General features: G+C 35.7%; 1 protein-coding gene across 1 annotated transcript in view; it reads right to left on the bottom strand.

The window, feature by feature from the left end:
* Nucleotides 1-4,150: 4,150 nt before the first annotated feature.
* Nucleotides 4,151-18,521, bottom strand: part of NEGR1 (neuronal growth regulator 1) — a gene marked incomplete at both ends in the record, with an annotated part of 843,959 nt that continues 829,588 nt past the window's right edge. The window contains one exon of the mRNA XM_080802180.1: nt 4,151-4,275. Within this exon, the coding sequence (XP_080658306.1) occupies nt 4,151-4,275 (125 nt within the window). The remainder of the gene's footprint in view (nt 4,276-18,521) is intronic.

Below are 18,521 nucleotides of genomic sequence, written 5' to 3'. Positions count from 1 at the left end.
AACTTTGTTGCATTTCGGCAGGTGAGAGTCCTAAATAATGGATAGTTAAGTCTTTCCAGAAAATTGCGTCTTTAGGCTAGATGTAGTTCAACTTGTGAAACCTTCTGGGAATCAGCAACAGAGAAAAAGGCTACATTGTGGAGCCCTTTGAAATTATAGCATCTGATATTTTCACCTTGTATTGTTTTGGAGCACCTGAAAGATGTGAGTTTAGTACGGTGAATGCAGCAGAAAATAAAGAAGGGAATAGCGGAAGTATGTTTAAATTATTATTTCTTCCTTTTTCTCTCAAACTAATAAAGCTTTTAAATGAGTCAAATACATATTTTAATTGATAAACTGACTTTATATTCACCTATTGGAAACAGTACAACATATTTTACATCAGATTATGAAATATGGATGTTTTACTAAAAGACAGGAAGGGCTTTTTCCAGTCTTTAAAGTAAATACATATTCAAAGGATCTTAAGGCATACCATTTATTCATATTCATATCTATTGAAATACTGTACATCCACATACTTCAATAAATAGTTAAAAACCTGACCTCTTTTTAAATCATTTCTGAATTTCAAAAAACAATTTTTATTGAAAAGATTAAATAGGTAACTTTTGGCTGTCACAAAGCTAAGCACAATGGTAAATTAACAATTATTCAGTAAATTTGATCAATATAGATGATTGGCTTTGATAAATTTCTCAGAGTTTTCTGAGTTCACACATTGGGGTATATATATATATATGTATATATGTACATATATACATATATATATATATATATGAAATTTCTTTTTTGTTCTGAATTACCTCGGTAATTTTCTTAGTTCTCCAGTCTACTTTCTAGATATAGCTTGAATGTTATGACAAAGCATTAATTTTTCAGTTAAGTTTTAAACACCCCCAAAAGTGGTTTTAAGTTTGACATTCTCTCTCGAATCTTTTAGTGTTTCCCAAAAAACACAATACTATAATTTGGGCAGTACTTTTCATTATATAATTGCTGCATAATAGGAACTTAATGGTGTCACAGGACTTATGTTTCGAATGGGATCATTGTAAAACATAATTACACCACTTGCAGTTAAACCAAGAATGCAAATGAATTAAGTCAACTACCCTAATGTTCTGTTCTTCCCTCTCTCCCTTTCTTCCTCCCTCCCTTCCTTCCTTTTGTCCTTCCTTCCTTCCTCCGTTTCCCCCCTCTCTCTTTACCGCCACTCTTTTCTGTCTTTTTCTTTTATTTCCACTCTCTTTCTTCAACTGCTTTTTATTTTTCTTTCCTAAACAAAACAAAACAAAACAAACAAAACTAGGGGCAACAAAAGGAGTCCCACAAATGGAACTTGTGGAAATAAAATGCTGAAATGAATAGCTAAAAAAATTGTTTTAGATCAAAAGATAAATCAATTTCATAAAACTGCTATTCTGAAATTGCAACAATCTTGTACAGTCAGGACTGATAAAATGGAGTAATCAGACATTTCATATGTCCATAAATGTAAAATCATCTACTTGAACATTATATGCATACATTCACACAAAAAAGCAAATACTGTAGCCTTATTTGAACAATATTGAACTCATAAATACTCATGGTTTCACTCTGTTCAGGGGCCTAAGGACTAGGAATGCTGCTGTGATACAGAAAAACATAGTGAATACCTCCTCTATTTAAAATGTCACTCAAGAAATTCTCTTCTAACATAAAGGCAAATACATATAGCTACTGGGCTATGACTGTACTTCTGTCACATTCTATGGGAAAAACACCAGACTCCACAAATTCGGAATCATGACAACACTTTGTACTAATTATTTGGTTCATCCATAGTTTATACCTTGATTTACCTCACATTTACCCTACAAACCTTACAAAGAGGAGGTATTTTTAACTCTAGGAAAGCGGTCACTGTATAATATGCATTCTTGATCTGTTTCTTTCTCCCAAACAATGGTACTGATGGTTAACACTTTTGTGGTAGCACCACTATTTCTAGTAAGTAGATTATTATGGAGTGTGCCACTTTAAAGCTGCAATACAAAACAATATATATATATATATATATATATATATACACATACACATATATATATATAGTTTACTCACCAATTCCACAAAGAATTTTTAAATAAGCAAATCAATAATAATCAAAATTAAAATGTCATGTGTGTTAAAAAAGTTTTTAATACATCAGTCAAAATAATATAATGAATTATTATAGTGAGTAAATTTAATAGCGTTATGCCATATTATTGCCATTTTGTGGAAACGCTGTATATTTATGTCTCCTCATTTAGGATTCGCTTTTTTCTAATTAAAATAGATTTATGGTGTACTTCAGGGCTAAGCTTTACTTGAAAAAAATTCATGATTTTCAAGCCATTTCTTTCGGGGCAAAATATTAGATATCTTAAGGATATACACTCTCCATGAAATATCTTGTATCTACCTTTATTAGTAGCTTTTTTGTGGTTAGTATGACTTGCAGAAGGGAACTATTTGTGGAAATCTGTCTCTGCAGTGAAACTGGTAATTTCGTCAAACTTGGAAAATGGCTTTCAAGACTAAGGTCTTTCTTTAGTAAAGAGTAAAACTATCAAAATACTCTTCTAACATAATACTTTAGAGTAACACTATTTTCATTTAAAAATGTAGTTTTCATTCTTTATGATAGAAACAAATATCCATGATAATTTAATAATTAATATAATCTTAAGATATTCTAATCACTGGTGTCTTGTCTTCATTAGATCACATCTTACAAATATCACGTAAGAAGAAATAAAGCATGGTAATTTTGGTGGTGTGGTTTGTTTTTTGGCCTTGCTTGTTTGAACTGACATGGCCCCAGAGAAAGATTTTATTACAGAATTAGTTATTTCCGGGATTGATCTGCTGCATGCCAGCACAGAATATTTGATACAATGTATTTTGGAAAATTTTCTTTTATACAACATTCATTCCCAACTATCAGGTGAGTGATGTTTTCAGGTGGAAGATAAGTGAAATGCCCCTGTCTGCAGGAGCACTGTATCTATCATACCCACTTACCCGCCTCAGAGCCAAACGAATCTGGTGTGCTCACCAACTCATGTAATCTTAGGTCATCAGACTTTGTGTTCTTTCTGACAAGCCATCTTAAAAATTTTGGCTTGGAATAGTGAAAGGAAAGGATATTGTATTGGTAGGCGATTTCTCGGATGGACTGTGCTGTCATTTAGAAGGGAATTATTTCCCAAAGAGGATCCAACATTCAACTACAACTACAAGAATACATATTGTAATAAATTTACCTGCACTATATTAATTACATTATTTTCATTACACAACTGAGTTTATATGGGGCAAAATCCTCACACCCCCACGGGTAAGGAGGGATGAGATTTTTAGAGTCTAACAGCTCCTTCATTCTTGAGAGATAGGATATAGTCCGACTTTATCTTGTGGTTTATTTTGCTTTCAAATTGTAGGATTTGGCAAAACATTTTATTAGTCGGAGATGAAGAGAAAAATTATTATTTTATATGAAGGCACACCCATGCTGAACTTACAGGGAAGAGAAGCAGAGCTGCACAGCCAGTTATATTACAAGGCTCATTCCTGAAACCTGAATATCATGCGAGCAGAAAAATCTAGATATGTGTTAGTTATATTTTGAAGAAATGATCTGAAGGCAATATTATTTGCTTTTTTATCAAAAAAGAAAAAATGCATCTTTGTAAATGTGGATTGACTCCTATTGAAACAGGGAAATGAATGCTTGTATTGCAGCCTTAAAGAATCACATATTCACTGCAATATTCGTTTTTGTAAACTACAGCCTGCAACCTAGCAGACCATGACTGAATGCTTTTGAAAAGTTGTAGATTACAAACATGAAATCACAATTAATATCCTCTAAAAGTAATTTCAGAGCTTTCACGTCTTAAAAAAAGGACAATGTGTACTGCTTCACAAGGTAATGTAGCTAATCAAAAAAAGAGTAGAATTAAAGTATTTACATAATGAGCAATTCTACAGAAGGCGATCATCCCCATGTAAGCACTGCTGATTATATCCCACGCTGCTTTTAACAAACTGTACCAGATTGGATCCAGCCATCAGCACTTTCAGAGAATCCTTAAAAGCCTTTTATGGGTCTTTAAATTTATTGTAGAATGGCATTCTTCAGGTAGAATATGCTGGTGAAAGAGGACAGTGTCAACACAAGGTACCAGCAGGAGAAAAGGACGTCAGCGCTCCCGGTAATTCCATACTGGGCTGTACTTGGAGCTGGAAAGAAATGGAAAAGATTAAATCAAAATCTAATTTGTGTCTTTCAGGATCTTAACAATAATCAAAAGGCAGCTGGCTGTATTGGGGAGAGCACTGGCATTGGAGTCAGACAGACTTAGCTTCACATCTGGTTCTGCTATAGGACAATGTGTGGCCTACTCAAGTAACGGCTCCGAGCTTCAGTTTTCTCAAGGGCAAGAGGGGAATAAGATAATCCACCTGGCTGGGCTTCAGTGAGAATTGGAGATGAAGCACATACAGCCCACTGCACTGGGCTGGACACAGGCTAAGTGGTCACTAAACAGCAGCTAACATTACTATTCCTTTTATACGCATTGTCAATATTTGGATTAGTGGATAATATGTAGTTCATGCATATATTTTTTAACATTTATTTTTGTTGGAATATGTAATTGACCTATAACACTGTGTAAGTTTAAGGAGTACAACAGTGTTGATTTGCCACATTTGTGAATTGCAATACGATCACGATTACGACCACAGCATCGGCTAACAACTCTATCACATCACATAATTATCATTTCTCTTCTGTGATGGAAACAATTAGAATCTAGTTTTGTAGCAACTTTGGAGGTTATAATACAGACAGTATTGTTGTCTATAATCACTGTGCTGTGCGTTAGTTCTCCAGCAGCCATTTACCTACTAGCTCTAAATTTGCACACTTAAACAACATCTCCCCGATTGCCCTCCCCAGACTCTGGTAACCACCATTTAGCTCTGTTTTTACAAGTTCAGCTTTTTTAGATGTCACATATGAGGGATAGCATACATATACACATGTATATATTTGTACATCTTTTTTATTGGCCAAATACTGCACTGAATGCTGGAAAAACAAGAGATTCTTTCTTTCAAAATCTTTTTTGGGGGGGAGGTGGGGGATTAGGTGAAGAAAGATATTGAAGCAATTATAATATAATCCAAGGAGTATTAGATGTATAAACTGGAGTAACACAGAAAATTCTGTATCTAAATCTGCCTGGGCAAGGGAGGGATGATTTCACAGAGAGTTTGACTAAAGGGGACAGTCATTTGGGCAAAGGAAACAATTTATTCAAAGGTAGGAAGAAAGGAGAGAGCACGGCCTATATTCTAGCAGATGAGTCTTGCTGGACCATGAAATTTGAGGCTTGGAGTTGAGGGAACTGAAACTAGAACTCTAGGCAGATAAAACATGACCCCAACTGTAAGGAAAAAGAATTTAGTTTTTTATACTGAAGGAGATTTTAAAGAATTTGGAGCTGTTGAATCATATGATTACTTTTAAATTGGAAAGATCACAGTTTCATACATAGAGAAGACTATGTAGTACTTGGCCAAGCATCAAGTTAAATTTTCACTAAGAGATTTCACCTAGAGATTCACCAAAGCTTGGAATATTTTGGGAATCTACTGAATGGATTCCACTTCATTTCACAAGAGGACAATTGCCTCTTGGAACGTGAATTATACCGTGTTCCAGAAATTGAATGTTACAGGCATGCTCAGCTTTGGTTGAGACCGATTCTCATTTACCATCATAAAAATAACAGTAATAATAAAAACCCCCACCAACATACATTTAACTACCCTCTCTTAATAAAACCTGGATTTCAAGCAATGTTTCCTAATAGAAAATGAATCGTGTAATAAAAAAAATATACTACTTCACCCCCAAATCCATAACTCAATTTCAGGAGCAGTTTTAGTCACACGGAGTTTAAATTACCAGAAGATAGTTGTTAATGGAACTTTCACCAATGACTATATTTCCATATTACAAGAAGAATAAATTGCGTTGTTTATATCTCTAAGAAATTATAGGGGATGAAAGATGCATTCATCTATGCAGGGGAAAGTTTCCTTGATGCTTGTTGGGTCCAGGTGAATGTAGTTCAACGACTGAGACTACTACCCTTTAGTAAACACAGAGCAAAATGCACTATTTAATGCTTCTATTCGCATCACAAATGAATTCTTAAAAAATGAGAAGATGATGAAGAAAAGAAGCCTATTGTTGAGCCCATAGCTTTTGAAGTCTTGATATATAAGAAGTCTAATTTAAAACCACGAGGCCCCTTAAATTATTTTCTCTTGTTCAAGACCTAGAAAGGTGTTTTGTTTTTTAAAACATAAACGAATATTTAATTGGTCTGTTACCTTCTCAATGACAGCTACTGAAGAGTTATTTTGCTGTTGTTTTTTAAGAATCTTGAATGCAATAAAGCCAGAATAATAGTAAAGGACTAATAATAAGCAAAGCATAGAAAATGATTTCATAAATAAGAAATAGATCCTAAAAGCCAAGCATACAAAGCAAAGATCAAATTTTTGTTATCATGACAAATTAAATAGTACAGTAAGTGGGTGAAGTATAAAGAACCATGAAAACTCCTTATCCATCCTTTAAAGGGCATTTTTGGGGCAATCTCTCCTGAATCCCCTCCCCTCTTCCAGCAAGCTGAGCAGATAACCCTATTGTGTCATTAGACCACCCATGTATATTTCTTTTTATAGAACTATCATACTACATTGCAAATATTCATATACATATCTATTTATCCCATTAGACTGTGAGCCCTCCCAGGGCCTGTTTTATTTATCTTTGTGTTTCCATGCACTGTGAGCGGCAAAGTAGATGCTCAAGAAATGTCTCTTGAATGAATGATTCAATTAAATAAATGAAATGATCAGAGTTAAAAGGAGTATTTCTCTCGTACAAAATGAAATCTCCTCTGAAACAAGTCACTTGCATATAGGCCAGAGAATCTACAATACGTCATCGTTCATTCATTTAGAAATATTAATTGAATTAGGTGCCAGCCACTGGGAATATACTACCTAATAAGATAGGGATGGTCTTTTTGTTTCTTAATTCCATATACCCCACCTCTTCCCCCAGTGCACCTTTATCTTCTACTCAGCCTCCTATTGTCTTAGACATGAGAAAGATATGTCAGTAATATATTTAAAATTAAATAATGCTTTTTAATTAAGGGTATATCTTTTTTCCATTGTACTCCTTAGTTGTTTGTAGATGCAATACTCTATTAGTCCCAAAATAAAATAGGAGCCTGTTGTTGCATCATTAGACAGCAATTATTATAGGAAATGGACTGTAGAATAGCTATTGATAATTAGGAAGCCAAAAAGCAAAGAGTAAAGTCAGTCAAGGGAATTTTTGGTCAGATAACTAATGCTAAGTCATGTATCATGATTTATTCTCCTTAAGTATATATTGAGCATCTTTCATGTGCCGGAGATGGAACATGGGCTCAGGTGAATAAAACTCAATCTCCTCTCTTAGGAAAGTTTTATTATAGTTGGAGGTATAAATAAAAAGGCATGTATGGAACATTAGGATATATATAATTGTAAGGATAATGAACAAACATGGGAGGGCTCCCTAAGGAGTCATGACAGGTAAGTAGACCAGACAGCAGATACACATACAAGTATTTTTTACAAAATGCAATGACATACACATGTTAGTACATATATATCTCACTTTTTAAAATGGGGGCATAGTAGTCCTTTTACTTGGGGTATCCTGTTATTATATAACCTTGACTGATATTTATTATGGATTTGCAGTGTGTGTGACTTGTTAACCGGGTGATTCAGAGCACCAGGCTAAAGATACTAAAGTTAGGGAGTTAGGGGTCTCAGTACTTTTGGGCCAGTTAGATTTGTTTGGCATGTTACATCTCAATCAGTTATTTAAGAAATTATAGAAAAATGTTAAGAATTAAAAGAATAGCTCACTATTAGATGTTAGCTTGAAGACTCAGTTCAAATATCATACACTTTAAAAAGAGAAAAGTTTTTATAAAGTCCCACATGCTGTATCAGTTTGGCATATTTGATATTGTATTTACACATCCATCACATCATGTTTACATACCTGTCTTTCCCCACTCAGCCAAGAGTATCTTCAAACCAAGATTTTTTATATATGTCTTTTATCACTGTTATAGAATACAGAGTCTGGTATTTGGTAAGTGTTCAATAAATATTTGTTGAGTGATGATAAGTTTCATATCCATTTCCCAATCTGACAATAAGCACATAAAGGGACACAATAACTTGACTTCTTTTTTCAGAAGAATATTGTCTTTCACCACTCATGTTTTACTGTCTTTCTTCTCTCCATGCTTTTAGACTTATGACCTTCTAAGACCTGTATAGAGTCAGTGTACCTCCCTTCAGCACTTGAGCAAGAAGACAGATCATAAGGCCAATTATAAGGGGGAAGCGCAGGCATCAAACTTCGTCGCACCATCCCCTTGCAGCGAACGAAAGGGAGTTTAGATGAACCTATACCCCTCAGATATAGTCCTGGATTTCTTAGGAGACAGGCAGTGGTGCCTCTGGCGTGGTCAGATCTGTTGTATATTCTCTGCCATGTTTTTTGCTGCCTCTGAATATCATACTGCTACTCATCCTAAAGAAAATTAGGAGGGCGAGGGCTTATGATCAGTGGTTTAGTGGAGCTATGGTGAGAATTTTGATTTCATTCAAAATCTCCATAGGAGAGTTCTGAGCAGAGGAGTCTAGCTGACATTTTTAAATGATCACCTGGCTATTCTATAGAAAATAGATCATACTAGTGGAGGCAAGAGTAGAAGCCTGTGTTAATCACAGACCATCAAGTGTCTCCATTACCTACTGAGGGAAGCCAAAGCACTATAGCTCAGCATCCAGGGACCTCTGTTATCTGGTTCTAGACAATGAATCCAGATTCATACATACTCTTACCTCTACTCACACAGGCCATTTTCTGAACACATAGGGTATTTTCATTGCTCCTTGTCATTTGCACATGCCATATTCATAAGCCTGAATGGCCTTCCTTCTTGTTCTTCTCCACCTACCAAGGTCCTACTCATCCTTAGATACCTAACATACCATTTACTCCACGAGACCCCCCGAATCTCTTTAAGAATTTTTAGTCCCCCACTTATATCTGACTTCAGAAATAGTTTCTTTTTAACTTATAATAAGTTATGTATTTCTCTTCCACTGGACTATAAGCATGTTGAAGTTATGGAACATTCCTCTTTATAATGTGTGCATCCATATCTTATATCAAATGTATTCAACAGACTTCAGTTGAATTAAATGTGGGAAGATATTCCTAAATATCCATTTGTCTAATTCAAAACAACTTTGATAAAATCCCCTATTTCAACAGTTGTTCCTATGATTCCTTGCTCTGAAAGCAAAGTATGTGAGAGGAAAACTGTTCTGTGTTTCCTTCCTACTCTCTAATTGTCTTTGGTCTTAAGGAGAAGGATGTAGAAAGGACAAGAGGTTTGAATTGAGAAGACAAGGACAAAGAAAAAAGAAGAAAAAGGAGGAAGAAAACAAAAGGGTGAAGAATTTGAAAGAGTTGAGAGAGAGAGAATACATGGCTTTCGAGTATGGTGTTAGATGTTTTCGAGTTCACCATTTTATTCTTTGGTGTCATTTGTAGGTAAGAATTTAAGACAACAGAAGAAGTAGATTGTTATCCTACCCACTTTCTTAGTAAAGCTTAAGGCATTCTAGTTTTTAAATATGCATAATCCGTGGACTGTGGATCCAGATGACGAAGATGTTGGTTTGAAGTCTAGTTCCACGTCTTTCTAGCTGGACTAACCTGGACACTTTTCTTAACTGTGCTTATTTCAGTATCTTCATCTGCAAATGAGGATTGGCGTATCTCAGAAGTTATCATAAAGGTAAAATGTGTCTCTACCTTTGAAGTACCCAGTACAGCATCTGCCACAGTATGTACACTCCCTCGAGTATTATCTAAACACTTCTCATTCCCTCCATTATTTGGCCAATTCAGTGTGTGCTGTGTGCCAGGCATTCTCTGAGTCATTCTCTGAGCAAAAGAGGAATCACTCCTGCCCCCATAAAGCTTACTTCTTAGCTTGAGATGTTTCCCATGGAACAAGAATATTTGACCCCACTCTTAATCTATACTTGATTAAATAGTGTTTCTCTGGTCTTACAAACTTGTCTATCTTGCAAACATATTTATTCTCTTCATTATCTTGGCTTCTTTTGAAGGACTTTTATTAATGCTATTTGCTGCTCGATAATTGTCCAGTCTCCTCTAGTGTGAAGAATCCTTGAGGCCAGGGAGTATGACCCCATTCTCCCCACACACCCCCATGATACATGGACTTTAGAGTGTGGTTTCATGGCTCATCTAGCGCCGAGTTTGGTTTTGCTGGGGCTCTCAGGCCGGAAGCAGAAGTGCCTGGGCTAGGTGTGGAGTCCAGGCCTTTGGGAACTCTCCCAGTTGTCAACAGGAAGATCCAATCTGGGTTTTAACACACATCTTACATCTTGTCTAATTATGATTATCACTCCCAATTACTTACAGCTGCTGCATATTATTTTCAGTCTTGGCAGTTTTCCCTTGTATTGCTCCAGTTTTTATTTTTAGGCAAAAGCAAATGTAACTGTGAAATATTTAGTTTTGGTATAATACCAATTACTTGCCTAGGCAATTTCCTTAAATTACTCAAGTTTAACTAAACTCGCTTTGAGTCATATTTTTAAAATTCTTGCTGAAATCTTAGGTAGAGTTAATTTAGTTACATTAACTCTGCTTCCATAAGAAAAAGCTGGCCTCAACTTATGTTTTATTGAGAAAACCTGTACCTGGGAAGTGAATGATTTACACGTAAATTAGATTTCTTATAAAAGAGAGTGATTAATGTGGATTCAAAATAGATTGCACATTAGTTTACTGAGAAATTATGCAGCATTGATTCTATCTAAAAAGACAGTGCAACTCTGTTTCATTACATACTGTGGGAGGCGTTAGCTCAAAAGATATTTTAATCTTCTCGTTAGCAATACCCACCCCTTAACACCATCAGCAGGTGGAGAGGATATCCAGATTCAGATCACACCCAGATTTTTTGCATCATTTAATTCTGCCTAAACTCTGGGGGGAGATTAGGGGAGGAAAAGGGTACTAGAATGGGTTATGTTATACTGCTAAATGTACAACTTTGGGTTGTGGTGTCTGGAAGAAGCAGACAAGTCTCAGCACAGGTGACATCACCTCAGTATTGCTTTTTGTGCTATTTCTTGTGCAATCAAGGAGCCCAGGTTGGTCCTAAGGTGGGATGCGCTGTGTTAAAGGCACAGCACAGACAAACCCTGTCTTCTCATGTACCATCTCACACCGGTGGCACAGTAATTTCCAGAGGTAGGCTTTTTTGTGTGGCTATTAATGCTCCTGTACTGTAGACCCTTTAAGATCTCCTTCCCTGAGGCTCTAGGTTTGGGAATGCCTGAGTAGCATAGTGATGATGTGGTAGGGCTAATGATGTTTAACAAAAGAATCTAGATTTTTAGACTCCTTTTTACTCAATACACCTTTATTGTACTATAGACTGTTTTCCTAGACTACAGAGAGGTAAACATAACATGGCCCACTTTTCATGCCATTCTTGGTCTGGCAGAGTAAGGCTTCATTTATGAGCCTCTAGCAAAGCGAGCTTCACTTGTTATTTAGGGAGAGAAAGTAGGAGTTGGTAAATGGCTTTGAATTCTTGCCTACCAGCTTTCTTTTTTATCTTATTTAGAAAAAAAACCAGTCTAACAAGTGTGCATTGGCACACTTTTTTTTCCAAAATCAAGGCCCAAGGTTATAGAAAATCTATATTTAGATACTTATTCTCACATTTTAGATCTTTATTTTTTCATTTGATCAAACACTGAATGCCTATCTTCAGGAAGTTCCAACATCTACAGACAAGAGCCTTCACAAACATGAAAATGTAAAACAGCTGTTTCCACGGAAAGTATCTTTATTTTATATTATGAACAATGAGGGGAATGGCTAGAGAAATCACATGATTCCTTTCTCTTTCTGACCCATGGCATTTCCTACCAGCTTATTCTTAGCAACGCCCAAGCTATCTCTCTGGCAGACCACCATCCTTGAATCCTTTTCTGCTTGCTGAATGGCCATTTTGCCAAAGTTCAGAGTCTACAATTCTATTTACTCAGCATCAGCTACATTAGGAATTTTAAACATATGTTTGTTTCTGTTATTACCCATATTCAGAAATCTGCCTATTTGTAGATAAATACTTTTATCTGCAAATAGCCAGATGAAACTCTCCAAGACTATTACCTCTAATTCGAGCTAAAGAGAATAAGTAAGCAATCACCCAAATAGAAACAAACTCTGCGCCCTTTTTCCTGTCCTTCATACTCATTGAAAAAAGTTTCAGAGCCTGAATTGTTCATCAATATCTTCTAAATGTGTGGATCTTTTGCTTGTTTGTTTACTCCATTTTTAGCAGATCAGAAGTGATTTACATGAATCTATAATAGCTCTGTTCTGAAGTGTGTTGCCTAGAGAGGTAATTTTCTATAGCCCTAAATGCTTCTTTGAACTTGGGCAAAGCCTAGTTATTTATTCTTGGCTGGTTTGAAAACAGGTTTCTATATAAGTATCATTACATATTTTGGAGTGCGTGTGTGTGTATGTGTGTGGGAGTTTGTATATGTGTTTCCAAAGCTGGCTTTGTTGTGTGAAATTTATATACAAACATACAATACAAATCGCCTTGGCTACATAGATTTTCGTTTGGGCCTTTGAGGCATCATTTAGCTGAAGAAAAGAGGGTTTTACAGAAATAAAAATAGAAACCCAGCTGTGTTCTTAAGGTCACTAATAGTCACCGCCATCAGCTGTATCATCAATGTGACATTGCTAGTGTGGTAAAAAGTGGGAGAAATTGCAAACCGGTAAACATTTTTTTGCAAGTTGAATGAGTTTTTAAGATTTTATATGTGTGGCTATGTGGGTGTAAAATTATTTAACTTTTTATGTAAGTGGTTAAATTTGGAGCTTTAATGATTGGATTGTCTTATTTTTTCGATTTTATTTTTTTACCTCTTTTGTGTTGGAACATAATCTTAAAGCAGCCTCTTTTGTTATTCTACAACATGGCTCTTTCAGCATTAAGGATCAAGAATTTCATAAGGTTTGATTATCTTTTTCATTCTTTGGAATATTACATTTACCTTCTAATTTTTTCCCTCAGCTTTTCAAATGCAATAAAGGTCAGTGATTATCTGGCCCCGTAGTTCTGATTTACTTAAATTGTTCCACTTGTTATGCTCCAGATTGATTTTCAGTTATTCTCAATGATTCTCTAATCATTACCATTATATTTTGGCTATTTAAGAAACCTTATTAAATCCAAACGACTTTGTATAGAATTCAAGACCCTTTCCTGAAACTTTCCTGAAGCTACCTTTCCAGTCCTACCCTGGCTGCTGTCTGCCACGGGCTGCGCTGGTCGCACTAGGCGGGAAGGGCTCTTTGCTGCTTTGTACATTTGCTCATGTTCTTCCTTCATCTGGGATGGCTTTCTGCAACTCTACATGTTAGAACAGTGCCCATCTGTCAGTGCCCAGCTCAAATGCAACTCAATCAATTTTTAGAAGAAATTCAAGCTGGTTTTGAAATCTGAAATGAGGGGTGCGTGGATGGCTCAGTCAGTTAAGTGTCTGCCTTCAGCTCAGGTCATGATCCCACGGTCCTGGGATCGAGTCCCACATTGGGCTCCTTGCTCAGCGGGGAGCCTGCGTCTCTCTCTGCCTCTGCCTGCCACTCTGCCTGCTTGTGATCTCTCTCTCTGACAAATAAATAAATAAATAAAATCTTAAAAAAAAAAAAAAAGAAAGAAAATTCACTCATTACACAAGTAACGCTCGAGTACCTACAGACACTTACTGAGCACTTAACTATACTTGCTATACTGTTCTGCGTGCTAGACTACAGTCTCAGTAGATAACTCCTCTAAGCAGATCACAGTGCTCTGAACAAACTGCACTCTAACTCCCCTGGCTTGCAGTCCATATTTCTTCTACTCGGAATCCCCTTCCAAATTTCTAGGCTCCGTCTCACATGATTTTACTTCTCCTTAAGGACTTAGTTCAAAGGTTACTTCTGTGATAACATACTTGGCCCTTTGAACCATTACTTGCTCCCTCCCTTGAGGCTCCACTGCTTTTCAAAGTCCTAGCTCAGGGCCTTGTTCTCTCACTTACCTCCTTGCCTGAACTGTGAGTTCCTAAAGAACAGGGACCTTGATTTTTTCATCTTTCTTTACTTCTCTTTTCCCCTTCCCCAGTGGCTAGCACAATGACCACACATAATAAGGGCTTAATGAATAACTGCTCTTTTTATCTCCACAAGAGATACATTTGCAAAATGTATTTGTTTCACACACCTTTTGTATCTTGCCTTCTATCCTCTCGCTGCCTTTTTACTTTGGCTGCTGCTATGACAACCAGCTGCATGCAGGGCAAACAATTCTGAGATATATTCCACATGGCCCCTCACAGGGTTCCCAGTGGGATGGAGCTTAGTGACCCATAGCAGGGACCAGCTCAATAATACATTCTTGGACAGGCTTTCCCTCTTTCTCTGTTTAACTTGTTCCAGTCTCCTACCAGTGCTCCTTGAAATTCCTTTCCAAAATAATCACCTGTAAGTGAGCAGCTCATTTTGGGAGGATTCACACAAAGATAACACTCTTGTATGAAGAAGAGAACAACAGGTTATAAATACCATGTCTAGGGGGGTACTTTCATATGCCCCACCCCAGTGCATAGTACTCTGCACATAGTAGGTGCACAATAAATTAGTTTTGGATAATTAAATTGATTGAAAGTAATTATCCTATCTCTTTGCCTCCACTCTTCCTGGGTCTTGATAATTCCATTGCATCACTTTTATGAGGTCTGCATTAATTATATTTTTAGCAGGCACATACCCTTAATAATGTAAAGGGGGTCTTAAAATCTTGATTAAATCTGATTTTTTCCTCATAGATTTTATCCTAGGAATATTGCCCACTGTTTTACACTATTATCATTTTGGTTTCTGCTACACCAGCAACATTGCCTAATGAAAGTTCTGTCTCCTATTGTATTTCTTAAATATTTAAAAGCACTCATGGTTCTTATATTTTTATTATGATTTTAACTATAAAATACTGCTCTCCCTACAACCTTGAAATGCTCTTTTTTCAAAGCTCCAGCCTGCCTTACATTTTCTGCCTAAGGTGATCCAACTTGTAAGATGGGAAAATGGGAAATACAGCTTCTATGAAAGAAACTTGGGGACATGCACGCAAAAGTCAGATGTTAGGGTATTTTAGTCCAAAGGATGGTCCCACAAAGGATGAAAAGGAAAAAAAAAGACCAGTACATTTGCATAGTGATCCTAGCACTGGACACATTACACAATCTGGATTCATATTTTTAAGGATGTTTAGCAACTTTCTTCTCCCAAAATAGAGTATATGGCTCATAATTTTTCTGGACACCAGAAAAAGTATTTAAAAAAGAGCAGTGGGAATGTTTTAAAGTGTTACTTCAGAATCCCTTACCTCTGCCTCATTTTATGGATATTATAAATTTAGCCACTTATATTATTTCTCAAAAGAGTTTTTGACTATAATAGAAATAAGGCTTCCTAGGACTGCATTAGTAAGTTTTTCAGTCTATCAGCTGATAATTTTTTAAAAGATTCATTGTTATTTATTTGAGAGACAGCTAGCACGCATGCATGAGCTAGGGGAGGGGCAGAGGGAAAGGATCCTCAAGCAGATTCCTTGCTGAGTGCAGTCAGCCCTGGGGCAGGATCCTGTGACCTAGGAGATCATGACCTGAACTGAAACCAAGAGCCCGCCAGGAGCCCCAATCAGCTGATAATTTTATATTTACAGTTCTTCGATCACATATCATGAGGAGAAGGGTTGTTATTTCATTAGACAAAACTTCAGTTCATTAGAGATGCCTCTACTTTGGCATTATTTTCTACTATCCTTAACCAAAATATTTACGTCTAACCCTCAAGCTGGAAAATTAATCTTAGGTGAGTCAGAAAATGAGTTACTTAGGAATAACTGGCTTTTCTAACAGTAATCACATTCTTTATGCAACGAATGCTTACTGGGCACTACTATGTGTTAGGCATTGTGCTTAGTGCTGAATATACGATGATGAACAAAATCTAATCCATGGCTTTCAGGAACTTAATGTCAAGTAGAAACAAAACTATCTAGAAGAAAAGGCTTAATTTTTACTAAGTCATATATTATTAGAATTCCAGGGTTAAAAGAAACTTTGAGAGGTTCTATTTTCTATTGTCAATGTATAATCAAATCAGAAATCTAGTTAGAGAATGGCATTTCAGGTTTATGCACTTTTAAAGCCAGAAGGGACTGAAGTCTAGAGAGGGAATACCTAAAGACAGAATTAACTCAGTTCTCTAGACTTTGAGTTTGGTATCCTATCCAGCACACTGCACTGCCCACATTAATTTATTTAGTGTCTTGTTTCAGATTTCTATACCTTTCACTGCTTATTGATATTGAATATAACAAATAAAATCTTAAAATATTCCTAAATATAATATCAAAATAAGTTCATAGTCTAGTAAATTATCCAGCAGTTACACACGACTTTAGTCATTTCAACCAATAAAATACAAAATGAGTTTTTTCTACATACATGCTAGAAGTGATAATTATCTTTTTAATATCAAATGTTTGAAGTAATTTCCAAGATCTATAGTCAAGGTATGTTTTATGTACATCTCATAATGTAGTCACATGGACTTTTTTAAATGCATCAAGCATACAAAGCCCATAATATTTCTTGATTAAATATTAGTGGTATTTAGAAGGGCACCTGGGTGGCTCAGTTGGTTAAGTGGCTGCTTTGGCTCAGGTCATGATCTAGGATCCTGGGTTTGGGCCCTGCTTGGGGCTCCCTGCTCAGCAGGGAGTTTGCTTCTCCCTCTGTCCTTCCTCCTGCTCATTCTCTCTCTCTCTCTCAAATAATTAAATAATAAATAAACAAAATCTTTAATGAAAAAATTAGTGATATTTGGAAAATTTTCATATTAGAATCTGAGTGGTTAATTTTAGTTGATATCAAGGAAATGAGAATGTTGCCTAGAATCAAAACAATAGGTACCTATAAAATTCTGCATATATGTCTAAACTGTCCTGATTTGTCAGGTTCTCAAAGGTACACATGAAATTTGAAAATTAACAAATTTAGCCCCTTTGCATAAAATGTAGTTTGTTTTTAATATTTATGCTTGAAGTCAAGACGTGAAAACTTAAAAAGTAAAAAAAGAATTCAGGAAACCATAGATTCTTAGAGAGCAAAGTCTAGTTTAAAAACAAATGTGTCAAAAAACCCCACGAAAGTACAAATATGTCAATTTATTGCAGTAACATTTTTCTACTTTCCTATTATACCCATACCTAAGAGGAATTGCTAGTGAAATCAGAGACCCACATTTAAATGCCTGTGTTCTAATATGCATTTTCCATTTCAGACTAAACTTAATTATAGTCACAATTAAAAAGGAAATTTATCATCATTTTAATTGTCAAATGTGAATTTCTAAAATTCCCTGTAAATTTATGTGCAAGATTTAAGGAAAGCAACCATGAAGTCACTTCCTTTCTTGTGTATTCTTAGAACCATGTTTTATAAAAAAGTTTGGGCTATATAACTGCACTTGGATGTACTTCTTTTAATCTTAAAATTAGAAAAGACAGATGATTATTTTCTCCCTTCACTGGAAAGAGAAAAAGATATTAAATGTTAATATCTCATTGTTACGCTTTTTTTTCTGAAGATAAAGGGATATAAAAAGGAAGCAATAAGCACTATGCATGTTCCTACTAATCTTACGAGAATCTCCTCCTATATTAAACTAGTTCTTGTCTATCCTATTTAAACTGTTCTTCTGATATTCTTCACATATGAACAAGATGATCCTTTGATGAGTTTAAGCATTATGGCAGCTACCAGCTTATAAAGAGTAATAGAGCAGCTTTATCCTCGTGTCTGAATTAGGAACAGAAAACTCACCAATAATACAAATAGAGTTTTTCATTAAGCAGCATTCCTGTTTATTACAGAGCAACAATAATTTTTCTTGGATTTCAATTTAACAATGAAAACAAATCCCAATTCCCCCATCTTTTTGATGCAGCTGGTTGCACTATGCATAATGTCTGATATATAATGGCAGTGTCTATTGTTACAGAACTGGCTTATTTGTGTATTGAAAGCTTCATTCAAATTTGTATGGTTCAGAATGTTCAATGAAATGCACAAATTGACTAGTTCAATATTCCTCAATTTGTCATAATGGTTTTTGTGTGAGTGTTTTTCTT

The sequence above is a fragment of the Martes martes genome, assembly GCF_963455335.1.
Source record: "Martes martes genome assembly, chromosome: 4".
Taxonomy (NCBI): Eukaryota; Metazoa; Chordata; class Mammalia; order Carnivora; family Mustelidae; genus Martes; species Martes martes.
Note: the sequence above shows the minus strand (reverse complement) of the source record. Positions and strands in the feature narration are given on the sequence as shown.